General features: G+C 36.7%; 1 protein-coding gene across 1 annotated transcript in view; it reads right to left on the reverse strand.

Moving 5' to 3' along the window:
- Window positions 1-623: 623 nt before the first annotated feature.
- The window catches only part of LOC127856007 (T-box transcription factor TBX10-like), a 30,627-nt gene continuing 9,310 nt past the window's right edge, over window positions 624-21,940 (reverse strand). The window contains exons 3-8 of the mRNA XM_052391973.1: window positions 17,592-17,693; window positions 16,107-16,278; window positions 10,728-10,880; window positions 4,635-4,702; window positions 4,249-4,364; window positions 624-3,704 (exon numbers count right to left, since the gene is read on the reverse strand). Of these exons, the coding sequence (XP_052247933.1) occupies window positions 3,421-3,704; window positions 4,249-4,364; window positions 4,635-4,702; window positions 10,728-10,880; window positions 16,107-16,278; window positions 17,592-17,693 (895 nt within the window). The 3' untranslated portion in view covers window positions 624-3,420. The remainder of the gene's footprint in view (window positions 3,705-4,248; window positions 4,365-4,634; window positions 4,703-10,727; window positions 10,881-16,106; window positions 16,279-17,591; window positions 17,694-21,940) is intronic.

Consider the following 21,940-nt stretch of genomic DNA (forward strand, 5'->3'; position numbering starts at 1 on the left):
ACGCATGGCATAAATGGGTTAACACGTTGTTGTTTTTTATTTAATGGTGAATATTCACACGCGGATACTGCTATTACAACAGTCCCTCATATGAAACGCAGTTTCTAGATACACTGAAACTACGAATTTTGTTCTGGACATGTTTGTTGTTGTTTTTTATTTAATCTTTGCAAAAACAAATCACGTATCGAACACATTTATCAAACTCGTTTATATTTAAATTTAACTTGCAACTAAACAACCTTAAAATTCACTGTATTTGCCAAATTAAACTAAGAATTTGAGTTGATCTACCTTATTTTTGACGTTCAGCTCAAAAAGGACGGCCATATTAACTTGGTTCTCGTTTGTATTCACATGAGTGGGTTTCAATGTTAACCAAATATTTAATCAAGTATAATAAAACAAAGACATGTTCTTTCTATTTTTTTCTGTATTGGGTTTTCAAATAAACTCTCATACACTGAAGAACCATTCTTATACTTTAATATTCTGCCTCCTCGACACGAACTTGGGGGGGGGGGGTATTTAACAAAAACGGGAATATATGTTTGGATGTTAATTTCAATTTGACGTTTGCTTTGTTCCGACAAAATAATTTATTCAAAGGAAGGAGTTAAAGCTTTAGAAATTTCACATTTTATTATTTGATCATCAATAATAAATATCAAAACATTCACCATGACGACGAGTGATCAGTGCAACAACATAACAAATAAGAAATCACTTACTAGTAATCCAGAACATCAACAATGCACTTTGTAGCATTGAAATAAATTAACACACAGTGGAATAAGAACATGACGACTATCTTAACAATAATGTAATAAACCCATTTATGTCTAGTGTACTCTCCCATCCTTCTAAATTGGATCAATTTATTTCCAAAATTAGGGATGTCTAGTATATTTATTTCTATATTTAGAATATTACTTACTGAAATTCCTTTAAGCAAACAGCGCAGACCCAGATGAGACGCGGCATCATGCGGCGTCTCATCTGCGTCTACGCTGTTTGCAATGTCCTTTTTTCAGGACGCTAGGCATGAATGGGTTAAGTATGAGCTACGTCATGCGTCTTATACAAAAGCCATGGTCTGGCCTGCCCTGGCCTGTGCGCTATTAGGTAACGTGGTATCATATGCGGAAAGGGTAGCTCCTGACCAGACTACGAGGATGAGTGAATTTCAGTGATTGACGTGTGAATAGAAATGATTGACCTATTTGAGTTACGCAGTTGCAATCGTGCTCATAACATTATATGAAAATAAAAATAACATATTTAAACAAATATCACGAAAATTAAAGAAACCAATGAATGTTAACCCATTTAGCATGTTCATAGTACAAGATTTAAAGAACAATCAATATGTTCTTACACACATTTAATTATATATGTGCTTTAAATAAAACAATGAAAATCTTTGTTAATTATAGCAACATTTCAGTTGTACTCTGTCAAAACAACAAACGAGTTCCTGTTTAAAAAACAAACTATTCAATAACACACATTTTACGTGTAAGTTTAACGATTTGCTCATTCAATGTACGTTTATTTTCTTAAACGGATGTAGATTTAAACATAACATGGTGTTTATATTATCAAGACGAAGTCTTATTTGTTAAGTTTCCATACAAGTTTATATCAATGATGTTTACCATTACAACATTTGATTGGTTTTGGAAAGAAAATGTCCAAGACAACAATCGCAATCTAAAGTCATGTTTCAAAATAATTGCAGACATGTATTGACTCATCTAAACACTAAACTAGATATTGTATCAAAACGGTTCTTGTGGTGCATCCAGTTAAATATTACGCTTCTGAAGCAACCAACGCATTAATCTCTTAATTGTAACCGCGTCATGCGAAAACTGGTATTCCGCCATATGCGGCCAGCGTAGCTCAAGACAAGCCCTCGAATCGTAATGAGACTTCGAAACCTTGCATGACTTTGTATAGCATATGTGGGAGCTCCAAACAAGACTGAGCAAGGTGGTCTGGGGTTGCGCTTGTCGCGTGTGGTATACAGCCCATTTTCGCATGATGTGGCTGATTTGTACGCGGGTACATAACACTTGTAACTTTGTGCAATACTTGATCACATTTTCAGGAACGAAATAGATTAAATTATCATTTATTTATTTAATGACGGACACTTGATTTTCGCGCATTTATTTTTAAAAGAACAAAACCTTCTTTCAACACGTCAATATTAAGGCAAATAGGAACATGTTTAAACAAACGTCATTTTACGAAATTCATGAAAAGTACTGCCTTAGGCGGTACATGTGGCAAGAACATTTTATTTTAAAAATCTGATTGGCAATGTAAAGCTTTAGGAGTTGCAATTATTTTGCCCAATATATTTGCTTTTGAAATGTGTTACAAAAATATAGTATAATTACGATAAAAAATACTTTTTATTGTTTGAACTCCTGTTTAGACACTTTTGTTCTTTGACTATGTAACAACAAGACTGAGCGATCGCAATAAAAAAAATAAAGTATTTTTATTAAATCTTCGATGTAACCAGAAGTGATCGGAAATAGCAAACTCAAAATATATATTGCGTACATATTTGCTGAACACGTAGACCAAACGGCATATTAAACGCTGCCATTTTGTACCATTAACTGTTTAACGAAGTATAAAAAAATTAACGCTGAGGAATTTGTAAACATTCCGCTATAAAATTAACAGATGCGGGGTAAAATGGACATTGACTATTAATTGTGAATGCTTGTATGATTTTATATATGAGCCGCGTTCTTAGAAAACTGGGCTTAGTGCATGTGCGTCAAGTGTCGTCCCAAATCAGCCTGTGCAGTCCGCACAGGCTAATCCGGGACGACACTTTCCGCTTTTATGATATTTTCAGTTTCAAGGAAGTCCCTTCTTACCAAAAATCAATTAGGCGGAAAGTGTCGTCCCTGATTAGCCTGTGCGAACTGCACAGGCTAATCTCGGACGACACTTTACGCACATGCATTATATTCAGTTTTCTCAGAACACGACACATATATTTCCATCTTATTGAAGGCAATCCCGCCAAGTCAAGTCTGCAATTATTGTCAAGGACGTAATATACTAGTATGTAATTTAAATCAACTTTTAATACAACTACAACTGGACCGACATCGCTAATGAAAATCGATGCCAATCTGAACACCTACATTCAATAAATGACTGTTCAGTTATAAATTCCGCAAAGGAAAAGTCCCAACATAACTTAAAAACGTTCGCTCGATTGCGGCCAACACTTATCCACTGCAACGCCTTGAGTACACCGCCATGTGAACTTTCGACACATACGTTGCAATATCCGAGTACACGACACTTGCGAGTCCGCGAAAGTGACACCGCGTCCGAAGAAGTTTGTCCGCTAAATTAATAAATAGGTATCCCATGGACAGTATTTCATCTTGCATCAAACGAATATCCAAAGCCAGCTGAAGTTTGGCCGTAAGGTATTTTTAAATTAGACGCTCTGTATGACGATGGATACTCCATAGGGCGGCTATACGGGGTGGGACGGGATTTAGTGGCCATCAAGTAAGTCTCGTGCGCGTACTGCGCATATGCAAAACTTTCTGCTGAAGGGTAAGACGCCTGAAGTCGCATCGACGGGTTGTAGTTCGGTGAGGTGAAACCGGAAGTGGCCATGGTATCCAGTTGTTGGCTATCCTTGATGTCGTCTTGGGCTGAAATAAAATTTACCAATGACCTAATTCTTCAAATCGGTGATTACAAAAATGAGAATAAATAAGTTGCATTCTGAGAAAACTGGGCATAATTCTTGTACGCAGAGTGTCGTCCCAGATAAGTCTGTGCAGTCCGCACAGGCTAATCAGAAACGACACTTTACGCATTTATGACATTTTCCGTTAAAATGAAGTCTCTTCTCAGCAAAAATCCAATTTGGGCGTAAAGTGTCGTCCTTGATTAGCCTGTGCGGACTGCACAGGCTTATCTGGGACGACACTTTACGAACATGCATTATGCCCAGAGCAGGACTCAATTGATTTATGTACACTATGGTAAACAGAAAACAAGAGCTAAATAGCCTTGTGGATACAAGAAATGTAACCGATCAACGTCAATAAATTAAGCTTAAGCCAACGTTAACAATACACCAAATAGATCTTAACTTTTTAATTTACATATATTTTGAATAGAACGATGTTGCACCTTTATATCAAACTGCATTTCGAATCAATCACACGAATGCATTTGGGTTTGCCGTACCTTTCGATGTAGGCGAGTCCTTCCTCGATGACGCCATCAAGAGGGAACTGGGGCGGCTGTGGTTGCGCTGTTGTTGTCCGTGTGGACTCATCTGTGACATCACGTCCGCCATCGTACTAAAGTGCGCCAAAACAAATGCGAGTTGGACGTGAGTTATCATAAGTTATTGGCAATACCAATATTCACAACATAAAAGGGGAATCATACACTCTAACATATATATTTGAAAACAAAAAACCGTGATTGAGTAACAACGACAGACTTTCAAAAATGTAAACCAATATACAGTAGTCTAGATTCAAATAGCCGAAGTTTTTACCGGGCTTTGCTACATATTCGAGATGTTTAATTATATTTAAGACGACGATTTAAAATATTAAACTCACCAATCGTTTGGATCTACATCTCTAAACCCTTTGGCGAATGGATTGCTGGCTATTTTCAATTGAGTTATCTGAAAGAGATGTTAGGCAAACCGATCAAGGTCAATACATTACTGTTGTTGTAGTGTGTTTTAGTATTTGTATACAAGTATAGATAAAGTAATGATGGTGTAACACGGTGATTTTTAGTAAATGTCTATACCGATCAACACATGTTGTTATTTGTTTTTTAACAAGTGCACCAAAGGCTCGTAGGCGTTCACCTGACACTCCATGTAACTTAACTGTGTCTTGTTCTGAGAAAACTGGGCATAATGCATGTGCGTAAAGTGTCGTCCCAGATTAGCCTGTGCAGTCCGCACAGGCTAATCAGGGACGACACTTTCCGCTTAAACTAAATTTTCGGTAAAAAAGAGACTTCCTTTAAACGAAAAGTACCATTAAAGCGGAAAGTGTCGTCCCTGATTAGCCTGTGCGGACGGCACATGCTAATCTGGGACGACACTTTACGCACATGGATTTTGCCCAATATTCACAGAACGAGACACATTACTATTCTGGGCATGTAATGGGGACTATGTTTCGTGAAACAACTTCCCCAAACAACTTGCAACCATGTTTTTTTAATAAATCACAATTTGTTTCCACCTAAGCCCAAATATCATTAAAAAACAACATTTTTGTCTGTTTATTCCCTGATCAAGTTTAAATAGTTTTACTACACCTTCAAAAGGAAAACTGCCCCGCTCCATTCCGTCAATCTTATTTTCACTTGACAAAGAAATCACAATAACACATGTTCAGACTAAGTTTCATTAAGTTTGACAATAAATGTGGCATAAATAGTGCCTACAAGTTTTTCTTAAATATGATCTATTGACCTAGTTATTTAAACCACGGTACCCAGTGACGTAACAGTTCGCGATAACATAGAGACGAAGGTTCTGACCAAGTATCATTATAATTTGGCAATAAATATGTCATATAGAGTGCTAACAATCGTTTTCTTTAAAATGACTGAATAACCTAATTTTAAAATTGATAGAACCACCATTGGGAAACGTATTTTGTGCAAATTTCACGAAAATGTGGCAAACCATAAGAAAAAGAGTATTCACAAGTGTTTCGTTAATTTGACCTCGTGACCTAGATGTTAATTTCACATGACCCAATTTCCAAGGTTCTGACTCAGTTTCTTGAAGATAAATAATAAAAGCTTTTCCCTCAATTTGACCTTGACACCTAGTATTTGACTTCAAGCGACCAAGATTTTAAGGTGCGTGAAGTTGGCACTGACATCGGCAATCGACATTCACCATTCGAATATCGAGCTGGGACTGACATCGACATTCGGCAAAAGTCCCGAATATCGAGTTGGCGCGAATGTCGAGCCAGCTCTGACATCGACATTCGGCAAAAGTCCCGTATATCGAGCTGGGGCGAATGTCGAGCCAGCTCTGACATCGGCATTCGGCAAAAAACCCGAATATCGAGCTGGGCCGAATGTCGATCCAGTTTTGACATCGACATTCGGCAATACTCGCGAATATCGAGCTGGGACGAATGTCGAGCCAGGTCTGACATCGACATTCTGCAAAAAAAACGAATATCGAGCTGGGGCGAATGTCGAGCCAGCTCCGACATCGACACCGACATCGACATTCGGCAAAAAACCCGAATATCGAGCTGGGGCGAATTTCGAGCCAGCTTTGACATCGACATTCGGCAAAAACACGAATATCGAGCTGGGGCGAATGTCGAGCCAGCTCTGACATCGACATTCGGCAATACTCGCGAATATCGAGCTGGGACGAATGTCGAGCCAGATCTGACATCGACATTCGGGAAAAAAAACGAATATCGAGCTGGGGCGAATGTCGAGTCAGCTCTTACATCGACATTCAGGCAATACTCGCGAATATCGAGCTGGGACGAATGTCGAGCCAGCTCAGGCATCGGCATTTGGCAAAAATAAAAAAATCGAGCTGGAGCGAATGTCGAGCCAGCTCTGACATCGACATTCGCCAAAAGTCCCGAATATCGAGCTGGGGCGAATGTCGAGCCAGCTCTGACATCGGCATTCGCCAAAAAACCCGAATGTCGAGCTGGGACGAATGTCGAGCCAGCTCTGACATCGACATTCGGCAAAACTCGCGAATATCGAGCTGGCACGAACGTCGAGCCAGCTCTGACATCGGCATTCGGCAAAAAACCCGAATGTCGAGCTGGGACGAATGTCGAGCCAGCTCTGACATCGACATTCGGCAAAACTCGCGAATATCGAGCTGGCACGAATGTCGAGCCAGGTCTGACATCGACATTCGGCAAAAAGAACGAATATCAAGCAGGAGCGAATGTCGAGCCAGCTCTGACATCGACATTCGGCAAAAAAAAACAACGAATATCGAGCTGGGGAGAATGTCGAGCCAGCTCTGACATCGACATTCGGCGAAAACGCCGAATATCGAGCTGGGGCGAATGTCGAGCCAGCTCTGACATCGACATTCGGCGAAAACGCCGAATATCGAGCTGGGGCGAATGTCTAGCCAGGTCTGACATCGACATTCGGCAAAAAAAACGAATATCGAGCTGGGGCGAATGTCGAGCATTATGTAACGATTGATCTAAATTTGTTTAAATTTTTAGTCTCAATATATTTTTTAATAAAAGATGTATTCATAAACAGTCTAATTATTTAGTCATGTGTTTAGACCAATGTAGACCGATTACTTTACTAATCGCAAGAACACCCATGCGCGGAAAACGTCGTACGTATGAACAAGAGGCGGTCACCGACGGCTAATGCCTGTTGTATAATCCCAAGAAACCAGGCTTTTCATGAGAACCTAGGTTCTCATTAGAAACTAGGTTTTTCATGAGAACATAGGTTCTCATGAGAAACAAGGTTAATAAAATCCCAAGAAACCAGGTTTTTCATAAGAACCTAGGTTCTCATTAGAAACTAGTTTTTTTCATGAGAACCTCGGTTATCATGAGAAACTAGGTTTTTCATGAGAACCTAGGTTCTCATTTGAAAACCTTAGTTTACGCTCGATAACCTAGGTACTCGTGAGAAACTAAGTTTTTCATGAGAACATAGGCTCTCATTTGAAAACCTTAGTTCTCGGTTGTACTATTAAATTAATTAGACCTAGGCAGTGCATACCAATTCATCGAATTTGCTTGTTAACAAAACGACAGTCGCTTTACGTACCCTTTGAGTCAAAAGAAAATTTACCCACTTTACCTTACTGATTAAAATAAAGAATGTTTTGTGAGTGTCCGAAAAATATAAAGTGTATCTTGGGGAAGGCTTAATGAACGCTACCAAGTCTCGAACCAAATTAATCTGTCCCCGACATTCACATAATATTTTTGTCTTAGTAGATCTCGATTGGTCATTGTCAGCTTTGGTACTTCTTACATGTACCCAGGGTACTCTTCAGTTTACTTACATGTACCCAGGGTACGGTAAATATACTAAAACGTACCCGGGAAATTTAACGCTAAATCGGTTGGTGTTGGCTATTTTTTTAATTGATTATATGCACATTTTGTCAATGTTCTGCAAAATGGCCTCTTATATTATCGAAACTCAAACTCAACAAGCATGTTGATGCAGTTTTTAAAAAAGAGAAGTTTGTGTAAGATAATCGGTAGCGCGTTTTATGACATTGGATTTTGGGCGAGAATACAACTCGGGTACAGTCTAATATCGACCGGGTACGATAAAGTATATTTACCGTACCCTGGGTACATGTAAGTATACTTAAGAGTACCTGGGGTTCATGTAAGTAGTACCTGAGCCCACCGTGACATATCGAGTCCTAGTATGTTATGACATAACCTATGTTTCATCAGTATCAAATTAGATCATCTGTTAAAAGGCTACTTAGTAGAAGCAACACGATTTCTTAGTTTTGATGCAATTAATGGACTAATTTATTTTGCAGGATCACAGCTTCTTGCAAAGGGCTGAGAACTGTGAACAGACAAATAACGCATTCTTCACCAGTATTGATTTTGAGGTTAGTTGAACTTGCTGTGTGCCAAAAACTGTGCCTGGATGCTCTTTTGAACAATTCTGAAATGTCCATTGATGGCCAGAGGTATAAACTTATTGGACTCACATTGCATCGTGAAAACCATTACGGTTCGATTGTGGTTTCCCAAGAGCATGGATTTTTGTGGTATGACGGGCTCATTGGTCGGTTACAACCGTTCAAGAAGACACAATCCGATTCCTGGACAACCGCGCATGCCATATATTGCTTAGAGTAAACAATAATGAAATGTACAAGTTTAGAGTCATGTAATACAACGTGATAAATTTCAAGACAAATGTACCGGTAGTGAATGTGGAAACAAGTATCCAGATTAGATACCACAAACTCGTGTATCCCTCAGTGATTCAGTCGAAAGAAGTGCAGATCACTTAGGAGTTCCCTTTCTCTTCAAAAACATTAAGACCATTTATTTCATCCGTTTTAGTTTTCATGTTTATTTATGAAATCCTAGGTCTATATGCAACATTTCAGTGCATTTACTGAGAATCGGGGCTTTGGTCGAAATATGAGTGTCCATCGCCAGTTATTCATGGGTGCCTGTATTCAAGTAATATGACATATTGTTTTTTATATTTCAATTTTCAACAGATGACATAATATCTTCAAACTGATACCAGGCTTGCATAGTCTGAAATAACGGAAATGCTCGAAAAATACTGCCTTGAATCATTGCCGTTTTATAATGGGACTCTTTGGGAATTGGAATTCGTGGTTTCTAACCTTCATGCTTCATAAGAATAGATATTGTTTTCTGAATTTTATTTGACCATTTCGATAGATTTGAGTTTTAGTAAAACATAGAGCCTTTCAGTGTGTATTTAGTAGAACTGAATCTGATCACAACTGTTGTATTGCCTATGTACAAGAAACATTTTGGAACACATAGTGTACCGTAGACGTACAAGTAGTATTAAGGATATCTATGGTTTACTAAAAATTACTTTGTTATGAGAAGAAATGTAGCATTTATTGCATAACGGCAAATTTTTATGTATTTATACCCCCACAAACGAAGTTTAGGGGGTATATAGAAGTGAGCTTGTCTGTCTGTCGGTCTGTCTGTCGGTTGGTCGGTCGGCTCGACATTCGTCCCAGCTCGATATTCGGGACTTTTGCCGAATGTCGATGTCAGATCTGGCTCGACATTCGTCCCAGCTCGATATTCGCGAGTATTGCCGAATGTCGATGTCAGAGCTGGCTCGACATTCGCCCCAGCTCGATATTCGGATTTTTTTGCCTAATGTCGATGTCAGAGCTGGCTCGACATTCGCCCCAGCTCGATATTCAGGACTTTTGCCGAATGTCGATGTCAGAGCTGGCTCGACATTCGTACCAGCTCGATATTCGTTTTTTTGGCCGAATGTCGATGTCAGAGCTGGTTCGACATTCGCCCCAGCTAGATATTCGCGACTTTTGCCGAATATCGATGTCAGAGCTGGCTCGACATTCGCCCCAGTTCGTTATTCGGTTTTTTTGCCGAATGTCGATGTCAGAGCTGGCTCGACATTCGCCCCAGCTCGATATTCGGGACTTTTGCCGAATGTCGATGTCAGACCTGGCTCGACATTCGCTCCTGCTCGATATTCGGGTTTTTTGCCGAATGTCGATGTCACACCTGGCTCGACATTCGTCCCAGCTCGATATTCGCGAGTATTGACTAATGTCGATGTCAGAGCTGGCTCGACATTCGCCCCAGCTCGATATTCGGGACTTTTGCCGAATGTCGATATCAGAGCTGGCTCGACATTCGTCCCAGCTCGATATTCGAATGTCGAATGTCGATTGCCGATGTCAGTGCCAACTTCACGCACCTAAGATTTTAACTCATTCTAATTATCATTGGGACAAGCATCTTTAATATTGGGCAATAAATATGATAATGAGAGTGTTCACACGTTAACGGTACACGGCGACCGACGGAAAAATATCATAAAAGCTCCCCATGATCACGTTTTGTACATGTAGGTTTTAATGCACCAAATAACAAAAAGACAATACGCAAATAAACTGGCGCATACGCGGTACCGACCCTGTGGTTCTGGTAGGCGGTGACGGCCATGAACTTGGTCTCGGGAAAGATGAAGGTCTTAAAGTTCTGAGTCTTGCTGCAGTCCTCAGCTTTCGGGAATACGCACACCACGTGGAAGCGCGGCTGGAACTTGTGCATCGAATTCAGTATGATCTGTTGGTAAAATTAAGTCGTATGAGAGTTCAAACAATCTAAAGTTATTTACGGCTTTACACAAATATACTAAAATATTAATCTCATACATAAATTAGGATAGTAAATTAATTTACATGTAATCAATTCACTTGTTCCGATAAATTAATTGTGCTGTTTTTCTGATATTGAATTTGTTAATCATTTGTGCAAGATGTGTGTTGTGTCTTAATAAGTCAGTAAGCATGTAAGGTATACTGTAAATTCTGTGGTAACGATTTTCACTTGTTATTTTAAAGTATCACGCGATTTCTTTAGAGAAGCATGATTTTCACGATTTTATTCATCCAAGCCATTGGGTCACATTTAAGAATCAGCATCAGAGAACAACGAACGTTACCCATCAGTAAAAGTAAAATCAATTGTATATATACTCATGCAGAGCACGTTCATGAATGTGTCCGCGTCACAAACTACGAAATAAGAATTGTAATATGAGTGCGAGGATTAATGGACGCATTCTTGTAGTTGCGTTTCGCATTCATTCTGTATAAATTAAGTCTCGAACTTTTTCGAAACAAAACGATTGTTGTGTTTTAACGTAGCGTTTTATGATTTGTATGCACACTAATCCAAGCTTTATAAAAAAAATACTGAAAAATGAGACCGACTAAAACCGGACTTTACACAATATTTTAGACCCTATATAGATACTGAGAATAAAAAATTCATCAACAATAGAAAGATTTCAAAACACATCGGGAAGAGTTTCGATAACGCAATTAATTAAGAGCTTCTCACTGATGGCTTTATCCGTTTTAACTTTGAACGCTTTACCTCTATAAGGCATATATTGTGCCGATTGTGCTCGATGCCAGATTGTGGATTCTTAGAGTGTCATTAAACTCTTTAAGAAACTGCAAATAACGGTGTGTTGAATCTACAGAACATGTATAATTGTATTTCATACATTTTAGAAATATATTTAGTTAAACTTTAACCTATCAAATATTGTCAAAATTATTTTATTTTTTAGTCCAAATTTGGTAATTGGCCATTTTCTCCTTGTGGGAGTATTTATCATTGTCAAAGGCGGATCACGGGTCGATGATTATTTGCGTTTAAATCGTATATGGAGCTTTATTCTCATGTACAGTGTACAGTTTTAAAGTAATGGGCATAGTATATTTGCTAATTTCTCGCTAAAAACAGATACGTGATAGATGCTATTGATTCATATTCGTTCTTTCACGCTACAGTTCATTCTTTGATTTAATATATCAAGTCATGGTGATTCCTTAACGTGCGAAGAAATACGACATTTACCATGCATTCTAATTCACAGTGACATATAAAGCGTGGATTTCGCGAAAAGATGTTAATCTTCGTGACCGTTTAATTCTAAAACAGGCGTGAATCAATCACGCGCCCGAGCACACGTGCGTATCTCGACCAATCAGAGATAATGGCTGCTAGAGCGAGCCTGGCACAGAATTCATTAATCCGGCGATGATGGACGGACAGGTCCGCGATAACTGACACATTCACCCGTTACTGGCTACTTAACATCACTTCGACCTGCTACAGTGCTATTCTTTTTACAGTCCATTGCTTATACCCGAACACTTTTAGCTCAGAAATGGTAATCGCCAGTGTATCTTTGTTGTTGAACACAATGTAGTTGTTATTTTGTGTATAACATTAAAAATACTGCATCTTATAAATTTATTTAATTAATCTAAACTAATAAAATCAACCACTCTCAATTGCTCACAAACGAACACTGTGAAAGAAAAGATACAACTTGATGTGTTCACAATATAAATTTTGAGGACGTAAGACGCTCGACGAACAGACGGCAATCACAAAAGATAAGCATACGCACGTAGTGCTCAGGCGAGCATAAAGTACATTCGTGTCTTGCAATAACTGTTACAAAATTATGTGAAACGTTGTACATTGGCGACAGGAAAGAACTTGTTTGAAAAAGAACTACTTCATTTATATCGCATTTGATAATACATGCATAAAGCAACTTCCGTTATATCACAACTCGACACGGTTTAGATTTTAACGAACCTAAGAATAATGGACAGAAACAGTTACAAATTGATACAAATGTCTGGTCTAATTCAGTCATGAACGAGTTTATTTTAAGTAAAATAAATATAAGTCACTCAATTTACGAAATTTGACATTGATATATTGCAGAGAGAAGACGCCTTGGGCCTATATACAAAGATATCGGAATTCAACGGAACGTGTATCAAGCATCATAATGCCTGATAAGAATTTAGGCTGGGGTGCTCTATAAATAAAGGGCCACATTGACGTGTTACATAACTTTCTAGAAGGTATTTTCGTTTTGAAGCAATCACATGCGCGAAGAGCGTGGGTATATGTGCCACGTGGTAGAGCGTGGGTATATGTGCCACGTGGTAAAGTGTGGGTATATGTGCCACATGGTCGTGGGTATATGTGTCACGTGGTACAGCGTGGGTATATTTGCCACGTGGTCGTGTGTATATGTGAAACGTGGTAGAGCGTGGGTATATGTGCCACGTGTTTGGATGATCATCGACTCGAGAAACAGACAAAGGTTAACTTTACTATTTTTAAATTGACGTCTAGTGGTGTACTTTACGGTAAAAGTTGTCCGTCCATGACGTAAAAATATATATTTGAAAACGCTTTATACGTTCCATGTCAGAATATGTATCGTTTTAGATCTTGGAGCAAAGACAAATGTTTAGTTTTGCCAAAATTTACGGAACATAAATGTTGAACGTTTTTATTGTAATATACATATATAGAGAATAATAGGTCAGTGTTGATTATAGGTCAGGTTTATCATGCGAGGCTTAGAAAACAAAAAGCACGAGCCTATACGAGTGCTTTTTCGATTTCGTGCCGAGCATGATAAACCTGATCTATAATCAACACTAATCTATTATTCTATGTATCACACTGGTTATTCAGTAAACCTTTTTATATAAACAAAATTAGTTCTCATGAGTGTTTGTCGTAATTTGATAATGACTGTAGTGTAACCAAGGTCAGTGTATTACTCCGCGTTCCAAAAATAACCGCGGATCAAATATTCATTTTTTTAAATCAGAATATCGTTCTGTGACAAAGAGTCGTGCGTTATTAATTACAATTTTATTCATATTGAATTGCAAATCTAAAAGTTTTATAACATCAATATGACATTTAGTTGTTATATACAAGGAACTACATTTGTTAACAACGTAGCCTAACGACGTAACACGTGCCGTTGATTATAGCAGAAATTTAATAAACGGGGCTTTAATCAACCGAATTCGCTGTACAAGTGGGATAAAATATCATTCTATATACTGTAAACGTAGTTTTTATGTATATTGACTGAATATTAATTGACATTCACATATTTATTTCTTTATTCTTTATTCTTTTATTCACAATTAATTCTAACGGTTTACATGTTCGGTCATTTCTAATACTATTTATCAATAAACTGGCAAAATAATACTTCAACACGATTACAAGACATTGGACTACAATAACTGCTCATTCTTATTATTCACTCAATTTATTTGTTTATTTAATTTTGATATTCAGTTTGTTAAATAGAAAGTAATTATAAATAATAAATAAAAAAATATAAACAATGATTGACAATGCCATTATTTAATAATTAACACAACCGCAATATTCGTGTTCAAGAAAAGTGAATATGTCAATCGTCATCAAATATATTCATACCTCGTGAAAAATTTGAGTCTATATATTATTCGTGGAATTTCGCTTACTGATTCATAGTGTTGGTTCATTATTATTTTTTTTAATTTAAGGCAAAAAGGTGGAAAATTATCATTTCTACGACCTGCGAACAAGTGCATTTAAGAATATCGCATGATTTACATGATCTACAACATTTGAATTTTTGATCGTCGAGATGGTACATTTAACATTTTATTCTTATTAGGACGTCTATGATGCGAAAATGACGCATTACATGTACGAGTATTTGTTTAAATAGTGGTGAAAATAGACAGTGCGCGCGTTAGCTCCAAACATTGTATAAATATTTAAAGTTTTACAAAGAAATGTATCAATACGTAAAATTCTAATTACAGCGGCAATGGATAAATTTACTCCTGATTATATTCCATGGTATTTTCGTGCTAACAAGTTAATAGCTAAATAGTTTACACACTGGTTTGGAACTTTTGTTGTAATGTTATTTGCCAACAATTTCTAGTGGTAATGTTAAGTATTTATAAGATTTAGATTTATTTTCTTTTTTCTTGTAAAAACAATTGTGTATTCACACAAACTGATAAATACAGCTATTATATTTTTAAACAGGGGGTGATTAATACGTTGAAATATTATAAAACAATTCATTCAAGTATCATACAAATAGCATTTTATTACATTTTAAGCTCACATTCCCACAAATTGTACAGTGGTCAGCTTATATATAAAATTCAAAGGCATTCGTCAGCTTAAAAATGATAAAATCCATTTGTCTTGTCACAAAAAAATCATATATTTGTTAACTGTTGAAAACTCTTAAGAGGATATGTCATTTTTTGTATGCCCCAAAGTTGCATATTTTATCATACAATTCAGTTTTAATTCGCCATGACATTGAAAAGTCAATCAAATAATTTATGTCCTGAATATATTTCTTAAGTTTCATAATTCATTAATTTTTGAATAGTCAATACTTGTACGATATCTGAATAGGTCGACTACCCCCGGTATATTAAATTTAAATTACAACGAATTTTTTTTTATTACCTCGTATAGCGTTTTGAGCCCTGAATACCTGCCTAATACGTATATGTATATATATGTATATACCAAACCCATTGATCCGTTAGTGAACCCATTGATCCGTTAGTGTTATATAAATTTTGTATGACGCAATATTTGTTTACCATCGTTAATTTGCGTGTCCTTAAAAGCAGGGTTTGTCAGCCCGCCAAACATGACTGTCTTTGTTAAAATCTCAAAGGGATCATTCTTTGAGACAATTATTTTCCAAATGGGGATTTTTTCTTTCTTATATCTGCTCTTAAAAATGAAGGAAATGTTTTTAAAGAACCCCTCAATACCAAACCATGGATTGTTTTATATACATTATGACATATATTAATATGTGATTATCAAACCCAGAGATAAGCGTATATTAATTTACTAGCAAAGTAATTAGGTATAAATCTGTGACCTTTGTTAATACTGAGCTTAACTTACGTGACCGTTATCGTCCATAAGGTTATTGGTGAGCTTGAGCTTGTCGAAGGAGACGATCTGCTTGGTCCACTGGGCGCCCTTGGCCGGCGAGTCCGGATGCACGTGGATACGGCCCGGCATGACGGGGTCAGCCTTGCCGGCAACCACCCAGCTCGACGAGTGGAAACTGTACCTGGGGCACATCGATTAAGCGTGGGATTTATGCAATTGACCAGGGCAAAGTTAAGTCAATAACTAAGTTGACAATTAGGGATTTTATATAAGAAGCGGTAAATAAAAGCACATGGCTGCAAGATCCGATAATTTCTCTTGAATCCTTTGTACGATAGAAAGGCGTGGCTCTAAATGTATGTTGACTGGTTAGCTAGTCGGTATGCAGATCCGTCGATTTGTCTATATAAATATAGTTGCATACAAGTCTAAGTATAATAAATACAATGTTTGCGGAATAATTGCTTGCCACCACCCAGCCCGACGAAGTCATGGGTACCACGTATTTAGAGCATGCGCGGTTTAATGCGCTATAACGATTTTATTATGTATCATGTTATGTTATCTCTGCTTCAATTCGGCAAGCGGATCATTTAATTACAATTGCTGACATCCATTATGGTGACACTACGCCATCGTTCTAGCAATTCGGTACAGAAAAAATGGCGGACAATATATTTTAGTAATTATGATAGACAAACCAAAAACACATATACAGTGCATACTGAGTTTCAGTGTTTTTCATTGATTTATACGATATCTTGCAATGTGCACTATTGCCTGAAGGATGCAATTCATATACTAAAGAATCATATACCGGTACATGTGCACATTTGAAAAGAACGACCTATAAACCCATTTATGCCTAGCGTCTAGAAAAAAGGCATTGGCAAACAACGTAAGACTCAGATGAGACGCCGCATGATGCGGCGTCTCATCAGAGTCTGCGCTGTTTGCTTAAAGGAATTTCTGTAAGAAATATTCTAAATATAGAAATAAATATATAAGACAGCCCTAATTGTGGAAATATATTGATCCAATTTAGAAGGATGGGAGAATCCACTAGGAATAAATGGGTTAATAGGCATTCTTGTCAATTCTGTCTCGTGAGCACGCTTGAACACCACGCAATCTTAGATGTTAAAATGTTCAGCATACACGCTTTATAATGTAATATGTATTGGAATTCATCAAAGCTATTAATTACGTAATGTCAATGTGTTTGGAAAAGATTTGGTTCGTGTTCGCTGTCAAACCATTGGTTGTCTCCACAAATGAGCCATGTTCAATCCTGGTCATTATGGCTAAACTGTAAACACCTCCAAGTTGTAATCATGCAATTAACCAACCATCTTCACTTTTGGAAAGTTTTTGGAATGATATGTACAGCTTAGAACAGCTTTTATTCACCGTTAGTTAAATCGGTCCGCCTTAAATATTACATGAATTTCTGTTCTGAGTTATTTTACAGTGGACCGGTGGGTTATCACATACCTGTATCTTTTATCATCACATTGGACAAAGTCCATCATCACCATGTAATCTGCCGCACTGTCCATGCCGAATAACCGTACTTGAAATGTCGGAAACATCCGCCTGGAGGTAAAAAAAAAACAAATAGTGAAGTACAGTTTTTAAGTATTCATGGGTTACATTATAAGCAAATATCCGAAACAAGCCAACCGATGCGCTTGTTGCATAGACTGAACGGCGTTTCGACGCCAGTAAGTAACATAAGAGGGTGGTTCCTTGTCGTAATTCTTGTAAATTTCCGGCAAGTTCGAGCATGTTAGACGAAACATGTTCTTTGCACTGTCAAATGGTGAATGCTGATGTTTTCCCCGAATTATTATCTGATATATGTTAGAACATGCAAATTAGTCTTGCATGCAATGCTTAGCTATCGCAGGCATCATGATATAAGGCGAATTGCAGGCTAAAGCGTTTGCTTATGAGATCGGCATCACGGTCATGAAATCGACGTGTGAAGCTTCTGTTTAACACAATTCGGCATATCTCTGAATTTGTACTCGTTCTTACCATGATAAACTCAAATGTCATTAATAAATTTAATAAATATACGTGCTAGGCAAATGTTTGTCGATTATATAAAAGATCATTCGATTTATTCACGATACAAATATGCAAGGTCCGCATTTGCTTTATTCACGATACAAATATGTAAGGTCCGAATTGATATCTATAAAAAAAAAGTAAATACGTATTTTTATTAAATGAATAAAATAAACAATGGGTTAAATAAAAACAGCATGTAATCATTACAGTATCTTCACATTGATTGTCTGAAATAATTCGATTTAGGATAAAGGATATCTCGTCCCCGTTTTTTTTTTGAGTCGCAGATAACAATAGTGTTACGAAAAAAATGTTGCTTAACTACATAATGAAGCTTCTGCAAAAATATAACATAATCGGAAAGTAAATAGTTAATAATATAATATTAATTAACACGCAATATTTTATTTCAATGGAGAACGCTTTGTTATTGTTATCTCACACTAAAAGTACGAGCTTCCTCCTCCAAAATACCGAAATAAATTACTGAAACTAATTTAAAAGAACGAAGGTTTCGGACGGGCGAACGATTTATGCCCCTGTGTGTATATATTACCGTTTCCAATGTTGTGTTTTTCAATCAACGTCCGATGCTCCAGGTGCATTTGTTGACATTATGGTGCTAGAAAGAAGGAAACTCGCTAATTGGAAACCAGGATATACCGTCGAGTGCAAGCGATTGCATTATACAAGGGCTTTGGGTCGTACGTATGTGGAACGATGCTATTTTATACGGCTCGTATGGAACGCCTTCACGTCTTATAATACCAAAACTTGTGATATTACGTCAATCTGACTGTGCATGAATGCCTGTAACCATTAAATATATGCATACTCACAATATATAAATACATAATTTGAATATATACAGATAAAGCATTAATATATAAAGATATTATTTTATTATATATAAATAAAATGTTAAAATATACAGATACGATGTCGAATGTATTATACACAGATAATCTTCCATTGTATATAGGCATTACTTCTTTAAACTAGAGCTTTGTCACAGACGTGACGTATACTCCCACGTGCCGCATTGACACACACTATTTTGCACGCTGTCTTCACAAAACAAGAGAATCTAATTTATGGCAATTTTTAAGAATTATTAAGCTATTATCATTTATAGCCATTTTGACCTTTGAACACTGGAATTCTTCCACATGACACGCCATCCTATGACTGTGAATAAATTAATGTACAGAGTCATTTAAAAATCTCGCAATGAATAACATAGTTATGGTCCAGACAAGATCATTTTATTGCCATTTTTGACCTTTGAACTCAAGTTGTGACCTTGACCTTAGAGATATCAACGTAATTCTTTCGCGCGACACACCGACCAATGATGGTGAACAAATGTGCCAAATGGTTTTTTATTCTCACAATGAACAGCATAGTTATGGCCCGGACAAGCTCATTTATGGCCATTTTTGACCTTTGAACTTTAAGTGTGACCTTGACCTTGAAGATATCGACGTAATTCTTTCGCGGGACACACCGTCCAGTGATGGTGAACAAATTTTACAAATGATTTTAAAATCTCACCATAAATTACAAAGTTATGGCCCGGACAAGCATTTGACCTTTAAACTCCAAGTGTGACCTTAACATTGGAGATATCAACGTACTTTTTTCACACGACACACCGTCCCATGATGGTGAACAAATGTACCAAGTCATTTTACAATCTACACTAAGTGACCCCATAACCTATTTTTTGACCTGGCATGACCCATTTTCAAACTTGACCTAGACATCATGTAGATACAACTTGTGACTAAGTTTGGTAAAGATCGAATTAAATTTCGGGACAGACCGACGGACCGACCGACCGACCGACCGACAGACCGACAAAGTGACTCCTATATAGCCCCCATTACCAGTAATGGGGATATAATGAAGGCAAAATATCTTTATATGAACATAAATCGTTATGTAATAATGATAACGAATATTTGTTCATTATATATAAGCATAACATGTATATATAAAGGCAAAAGACCTTTACATAAACATAAATCGTAATTATATAGACACATATCGTCTTTATATGCAGATAACATTTGGGGAAAAAACACGTTAAAATCTAAAATCAATTCATGTAAATATGTAATCTCAACACGTAAAGATAAATTTATAGTGCATAAAGATTTTAATGTTTTGTATGATGCGTCGTCTGCCATGTTTTAGACTATCGCGCGATTATTCGGTGCGTGCAAAAATATTTGGCTTGTAAATTTCACTCCTCCGTAGTATTAAAATAATTAAAGCACTTTATATAATGATAAGTGACCAATATATAAATAACGAATAGCTTCGTATATTAATGTCTAAACTTCGTAGAAATATTAAAACACATATATCTTCATATCAATACATAATATATATGTATCGAGATATAATGCATATATATAATACAATTTTATCTGTACCTCTCAATGTTTATGTACATATAAGGATCCTTAATATTTATTACATAACGATTTATGTTCATATACAGATCTTTTGCCTTGATATTAAGAAGTAATGCCTTTATATAATGGAAGATTATCTGTGCATAATACATTCGAGTCTGTATATTTTTACGTTTTATCTTCATATAAGAAAATTATATGTTTATATATTAATGCGTTATCTGTATATATTTAAAGTATGTATTTATATATTGTGATTATGCATATATACAATGATTACATGCATTCATGCACAGACAGATTGACGTAATATCACAAGTTTAGGTATCATAAGGCAGTCAAGGCTTTTAATAGTATGGGGCTATTTAACTGATATACACGTGACTATCGGAAAAGCACATACTCTTTTTTCTTTCGAACAGAGTATTTTTCTATTAAAAAAAAAATTAATTAAGATTTTTAAAAATATTAAAACAACTAATTTTGGCGGATTAATGGTTAAAAAATCGAAATATGGTTATGATGACAAATAGCTGACTATTCAAGAATTCGCTAAACAAATTTAATAAAGGGGAAACGCAAAAATAGATGAAATGTATAAGATAAGATAACGATGATATACGATGATATATAGTTTTATCGAATTTATTGTTAATGGAATAGTGCACATCTTAACCAACCAAACCATCTGCTGTACCTAGTATTTGTTGAACAAATAATAGAAGAATCGGAGATTGTTACTATTACGTCCATGCATGGGCTGACCGTCAATGTATAGTCAAGATCGTCAAGATGCTATTGTTTATTTGGGTCCTCACATCACGGTGCCTAACCAATTAGATAATTAAATACCTGAAACTTTTGTGCCTTTCCAGCTAATACGCGAAACGGCACTGTATCATATCAGAACATATTGAATACTTATAGATAAGTGTGTTCTTTTGTTTTCAATATTCTCTTCTTTACGTTAACATTTTTCACCAAACCAATATTCCACGGAACAACTGAGTTATTCATTCAGTGAAGTGTTTACTCGTTTTCGGTAACAAAAACGTCAATGTGCAATGGGAACCTACATTGCCCAACAGTCTATGCACAAATCGTGTGGAAACGGAAGTATAATGCAGATATTGGTCCATATATACAATGAACTTCTGAGCTAGTTTCTTGATGAAAAAAGGCAACACAATTCTTGTGAAATCCTTGTCATGATGAGTAACGGTTCAGTTTGTAGAAAAACAAGTATGTATATGTCGATTGCTTGCACCGGATAATGCATGAAGTAGGCACCGGATAATAGCCGAAAGTATAGTACGTTTAAAGAATATATTGGATTCTGTTAAT

This window comes from Dreissena polymorpha, chromosome 1 (genome assembly GCF_020536995.1).
Source record: "Dreissena polymorpha isolate Duluth1 chromosome 1, UMN_Dpol_1.0, whole genome shotgun sequence".
Lineage (NCBI taxonomy): Eukaryota > Metazoa > Mollusca > Bivalvia > Myida > Dreissenidae > Dreissena > Dreissena polymorpha.